The sequence below is a fragment of the Lathyrus oleraceus genome, chromosome 1 (genome assembly GCF_024323335.1).
Source record: "Lathyrus oleraceus cultivar Zhongwan6 chromosome 1, CAAS_Psat_ZW6_1.0, whole genome shotgun sequence".
NCBI lineage: Eukaryota > Viridiplantae > Streptophyta > Magnoliopsida > Fabales > Fabaceae > Lathyrus > Lathyrus oleraceus.
This window is the reverse complement of record NC_066579.1, coordinates 113296046-113302339: the sequence shown is the minus strand read 5'-3', so window position 1 is coordinate 113302339 and position 6294 is coordinate 113296046. Positions and strand designations below refer to the sequence as shown.

The following is a 6294-nucleotide window of genomic DNA, read 5'->3' as shown; positions in this document are numbered from 1 at the left end:
CAACTCTTGATTTCACCCCATTTGGTATTCTGACCTGTTTGCGGAATTTTGTAAGGGCTCACATACTCCCGAAGAAGGTGGCTTGCTAGGTATTCCACTTTATTTGAGGGATACCCTTATGGAGATGGATTCCGAACTAATTAATTTTAATGGGGAGATTCATCCTAATTGCCTAATTAATTTTAATATGGAAATTCATCTTAAATACTTAATTGTAAAACATGGCCTTTGAATATGTGACCTTGGACCTCTCTTTTGCCCTACGGTATTACGGTATAACGGTCATGTCCCGCGAATGTAGGGATACACTTAGCAATGGCCCTTCGATTAAATCATCATAAAATAAATCATAGTCCCTCGGATGTTGCCTTCGAATATATGATTTCGTCCCTCGATGACCCTTCGGTGTAGCCTACGGTTAAATGATGATCGTCCCTTCGAATGCTAAGGTATCCTTACAACTGTTGCCTTCAATGACCTATCGATGACCCTACGATGACCCTTTTACATCCAAAAGGCTAAAATTACTTACTTCTCAATAGTAAGGACAGTTTTACCCTCATAAGGATAGGAAACGTTCATAACGACCTTAGGAAGGTATAACTCTCAATTACTGGATCATAACCTAAAATATTTTCAACACCTCACACCTTTCAAAACCTCTTTTGGAAAATCACCACTTGGTATACAATCATTACCGAGTTATATTTTTTTCAAACAACTTTCAAACCTAAACGAGATAACCACTTTGTATACATTCATACGAGAATCATTACAAAGTTAAACTCTCTTTTCAAAACATTTTCTAAGCCGTTCACAAGCACTTTTTCAGACAAAAAAAAATAACATAAGTGATCCAGTAATTAAGAGCCCATGGATAACCATGGATACAAAGGGTGCTAACACCTTCCCTTTGTATAATGTACCTCCCGAACCCAAAATCTATTGAGGTCTTTCCTGTTCTTTTCCACCTTTCCTTATTGGATAAAAGAAAAGTCGGTGGCGACTCTTGCTATCCGCGACATTGCGATAAAAAGCAAAATACCCCAAGTCAGTTCACCGTATGACAGTATTATAACAAAGAAAATAGAGCAACTTCAGCACCAAGTGTAAAAGTAAGTTTAAAACTCTTGAAGCATCGTAATAGCCCCTCCTATGAACAGCTAGTAACACCATGTTCATCGTTCAACCTATCTATACTTCCCACCTCTAAAACCATCCAATAACACAAAAGACAAAACCCTTTACCTTCCAAACAACAATCCTCTCAAAGATCTTACGTACTCCTATATCAACCCTCCATCACCATAACCATTAATCATTACCACCTTAAACAACATTTTTAGTCAATCAAAAACACCAATATCACTCTTATCAGTTGCAATGTCTACTACTAACAACAAAAACAACAAACTTTTCCTATTCCCTCATGCTAACTCCACTGTCCTCCCCGACCCCTCCAAATTCTTCTCTCCAAATCTTCTATCCACACCTCTCCCTACTAACTCTTTCTTCCAAAACTTTGTTCTCAAAAATGGTGATCAACCCGAATACATCCACCCTTACCTCATCAAATCATCTAACTCATCACTTTCTGTTTCATATCCTTTTCACCACTTTAACTCAGCTTTCATATACCAAGTCTTCAAACCTGATCTTACCATTTCCTCCGCTGAACAAACCAGCCATTGTCCCCATTTGAATCATATAGTCTCTTCTTATAGTGATCTGAGTGTTACCTTGGACATCCCTTCTTCAAATTTACGGTTTTTTCTTGTTAGGGGAAGTCCCTTTTTGACATTTTCAGTAACACAACCAACACCTCTTTCCATCTCAACACTCCATTCAATTCTCTCTTTTTCTTCCAATGATTCCCTTACTAAGTATACTTTCAACCTTGACAATGGTCAAACATGGATTCTGTACGCTTCTTCACCAATCAACTTCAGTATCAGTCATGAACTTTTTACTTCTGAAATTTTTTCTGGCATTATTAGGATATCTTTGTTGCCTGATTCTGATTCGGAAACCGAGGCTGTTCTTGACAAGTACAGTTCTTGTTATCCTGTGAGTGGTGATGCTGTTTTTGGAAGACCATTTTGTGTTGAATATAAATGGGAGAAGAAAGGTTCGGGTAATTTACTGTTGTTAGCACACCCTCTTCATCTTCAGCTTTTGTGTGATATTAATATTGATTTAGATGTTACTGTTTTGAGTGGTTTCAAGTATAAAAGCATTGACGGAGATCTTGTTGGTATTGTTGGTGATTCATGGATTTTGAAAACTGATCCTATTTCTATAACTTGGCATTCAAGCAAAGGTGTGAAAAAAGACTACCATAAAGAGATTCTTTCAGCTCTTTTGAAAGATGTAGAGGATCTAGACTCATCTATACTGACAGTAAAAAATTCTTACTCTTATGGAAAGTTGATAGCAAGAGCTGCAAGGCTTGCATTGATTGCTGAAGAAGTTTTCTTCTTCGACATGATTCCAAAGGTTAAGATTAGAAAGTTTTTGAAGGAGACCATTGAGCCTTGGCTTGATGGAACGTTTAATGAAAATGGATTTCTCTATGATAGAAAGTGGGGTGGAATTGTTAGTAAACAAAGTTATGATGATTTCAATGGTTGTCTCGGTTTCGAACTCTATAATGGTCCACTTAATCACTTGGGATATTTTCTTTACGGTATTGCTGTTCTTGTAAAGCTTGATCCAGATTGGGGTAGGAAGTATAAGCCTCAAGCTTATTCACTTATGGAAGATTTTATGAACTCGAGCACATGTTTGAATCCGAATTACACGCGTCTAAGGTGTTTCGATCTATATAAGTTGCATTCTTGGGCTGGAGGGCTATTAGAATTTGAAGATGGAAGATATCAAAAGGGAACAAGTGAGGCTGTTAATGCGTATTATTCAGCTACTTTAATTGGTTTAGCATATGGTGATGCTGATGTTGTTGCTACTGGTTCAACCTTAACAGCTTTGGAAATTGAAGCAGCGAAAAAATGGTGGCATGTGAAAGAAGGAGGGAATATGTATGAGGAAGAATTTACAAAAGTGAATAGAATGGTTGGATTGGCTTGGTCGAATAAGAGAGATACCGAACTGTGGTTTGGTTATCCTGGTGCTAGACAGTGTTTGCTTGGGATTCAAGTTTTACCTTTGTTGCCTATTTCTGAAGTTTTGTTTTCTGATGTTGGTTATGTGAAGGAGCTTGTGGAGTGGACATTGCCTTATTTGGAAAGGGATGGTGAAGGTGAAGGATGGAAAGGGTTTGTGTATGCTTTGCAGGGAGTTTATGATAAGGAAGTTGGTTTGGAGAAGATAAGAAAGTTGAGTGGTTTTGATGATGGAAACTCATTGAGTAATCTATTGTGGTGGATTCACAGTAGAGGTTAAGGTGGTACATGGTTGTTATATTTTGGAATATAGTAAAGTTTGTTTCATAAGTGGCATGTAAATGTTGTTTAAGTTTGTAATGGTTATCGTGATTGAAAGTTCTTGCACTCCTTCTGAATGTTTGTATTACTAGTATTAGAATGCTATCTTTGGATAGAATGGAATGGAACGGAATCTCATCCAATTTCATCAATCCAAATTTAAGGGCTGGTTTGAAAATTGTAAATTTGACTTTAGAATATATTATAATTTAATGATTTTTATAAAAACCATTTTTAAACTATATTTGAATACTCAACTTATTGAATGTTAAAATTATTTTTTAATTTATAAAAAGTAAATTTTGTAGAGTCTATTAATTTTGGAAAAACATTTTTAAAATTTAATTTTGCAATTTTTATAAAAAATATTTTTTTTTACCGTATAGTTTAGTGCTTGAAACTCATTTTTTAAAGTGAAACAGCTAGAGTGAAAAATAAAAAGGTTTATTACTAGTTTAAAAAAATAAAAAAGACAAATTAGTTACATGTACATATATTCATTTAAAGAATATACGTATTTATACACTTACAATAATTCTATTAATTTTGTTATTTTTTATTTTTGAAAAATGAGAGAGAATCATAACTTGGATAAGTTGATTTGTGGATTTATTATTGAAATGTAATTAACACTATTCAAACCTTATTTTTCTGTTTGACATATATTTTTAATTTATTTCATTTTTCTGAAATATAGTATATTTTAATTGTGTAATAATACTGTTATTTTAATATAGAAAATATCTATTTATTAAAAAGGTTTATGATTCATTTATAGATAATACTAACATGTCTCCCAAGTGCACAAGTTAATCATACATTTATAGAAATATTTTCTTGAAATACGTGCATTTGATTTTTTGAAACTTAAAATTTTATTTTATTCCATACAATTTTTTTTAATAATAGTAATCTTAATTTGTATCTCAAGGGCACAAATTAGCAAGATCCTTAATTTATTAACATAATTTAGTTTAGAAATTTAAAATTTCTTATTTACCAAAAATTTATTCATTAATCAATTATTATTTATTTATGAAAAAGGCATAATAATATATAATATTATATATCTATTATAATTTTAATCAAGTTAAAAAGATAGAGTTTAGTATAATTAATTTTTTTTATGTAAATATACAATTTAATAGATATATAGTTTAAATATATACTTTAAAAAAATAGTTATGATTTAAATTAAATATTTTATTTATTTAATAATCATAATTGATTGAAAATATAAATAATCTTTACGTAAATTATAATACCTAAAGTAAATTCAAGAAAATATTTAGTCTAATTATAGTAGTAAAATAATTTAAGAGATGAAACAGTACAATAAATTCATATCAAAATATTTAAGAGTTTCCAAATATAATTTTTTTATAATAGTAGTGTGTGTGAAGGGGTCATGTTGTATGCATGCTTATGCAATATCTGCTCGATTAGTATCAATAAAAAAATATATTCATTTCCCCTACTTTTGTTCTAGTTTCCCCTTTTTAATTTTTGGAGTGTGACCATACTCGAATATAGTCCTATCATCTCCCCTCTAATACTTTACCATTGTAAGAGATGTTAGCGCTTGTTTTGATTTTTAAATCATGTCTTCTCTATTTGGTGTGTAAGTTGGATGTTAATAGACATGGTCAGCAGTACTAGAAAGCATCCTGTAAGAGCACAAGAGTTTGCTACTAATTTGCTAATTTTTACAGGAATCGGGAAAAAACAGTCAAGAGAAGAGAAAGAATCATATAAAGGCACTTCTTTTTGCTGCAACTGGCCATGAACCTGTATGTCTATGCTGGCAAAAGGCACTTCTTCAGCCTATGCTGGCAAAACCAATCAATTGTGTATCTGATGCTCTAACAAAATTCAAGGATATAGAGATTACATGTGAATACAAATATGATGGAGAGCGTGCTCAGGTGATACTTTATCGTCAAAATTTCCTTCAGATATGCTTCATCTGTCACTTTGGCAATTGCACATAAGTTAAGAAAAGTAGTTAGTTTTGTTTGAGAAAGAGAAAATTTGTGCTACTTAACAAAATTATCCTTTATTAATGGCATGAGAAAGAAAAACTAAGGACTTCAATAGAGAAAACAATATTAATGCTTCATTGATATTGTAAGATTCCATAAATTGGAGCACACTTTTTTGCAAGAACGATATATATTGTGGGACGGAGGATTCTTATGATATTTATTCTGTGCAATAACATTAGCTGTACTGAGACAGATACATTATATGGAGAATGGCTCAGTTGAGATTTACAGTAGAAACTCAAAACGGACCACTGGGGAGTTTCCTGATGTTGTTGCTGCAGTTTCCAGGTTAAAAAATTAAATTGAAATATGAATATTATACTTGTGTTTTGGTAACATCTTTCTGGGCCAGCTATGTGCATTTCATTAACAACATGAAGCTTCGTTGTATGAACTGTTAATTTCTTCTACTTCATTGTTTCTGATGTTTGCTGTTAGTGAGCAGGTTAAAGAAAACAAATGTTTCTTTATTTGTATTGTAAAAAATTGGTAAAAGCTTTTATATTTTATTCGTCAAAGCTGATTTATATAGTGAAGATACAATTATTACAATTTATTTTTTCCGTAATTGAGAATAAAGAAAAATAAAGGTAGTATTAAAGACAATAATAAAATCGAAAAATAATATATTTTCCAACACCCCCTCAAGTTGGTGCATAGATATCTATCATGCCCAACTTGTCTATCAAATACTCAAAAGTAGGCCTTGCAAAATTTTTGGTCAGGATATCCGCAGTTTGTTGACTTGAAGTCACGAAGGGTAGACATATGATTCCAGCATCTAACTTCTCCTTTATGAAGTGTCGATT

The 6294-nt window shown here is 32.4% G+C and overlaps 1 protein-coding gene across 1 annotated transcript; it reads left to right on the top strand.

Annotated features, from left to right (window-relative positions):
- Window positions 1-1305: 1305 nt before the first annotated feature.
- On the top strand, window positions 1306-3476 carry LOC127115501 (probable endo-1,3(4)-beta-glucanase ARB_01444). Its single transcript, XM_051047032.1, has one exon. The coding sequence runs from the start codon at window positions 1384-1386 to the stop codon at window positions 3397-3399; it is 2016 nt and encodes a 671-aa protein (XP_050902989.1). The 5' UTR covers window positions 1306-1383; the 3' UTR covers window positions 3400-3476.
- Window positions 3477-6294: the final 2818 nt, after the last annotated feature.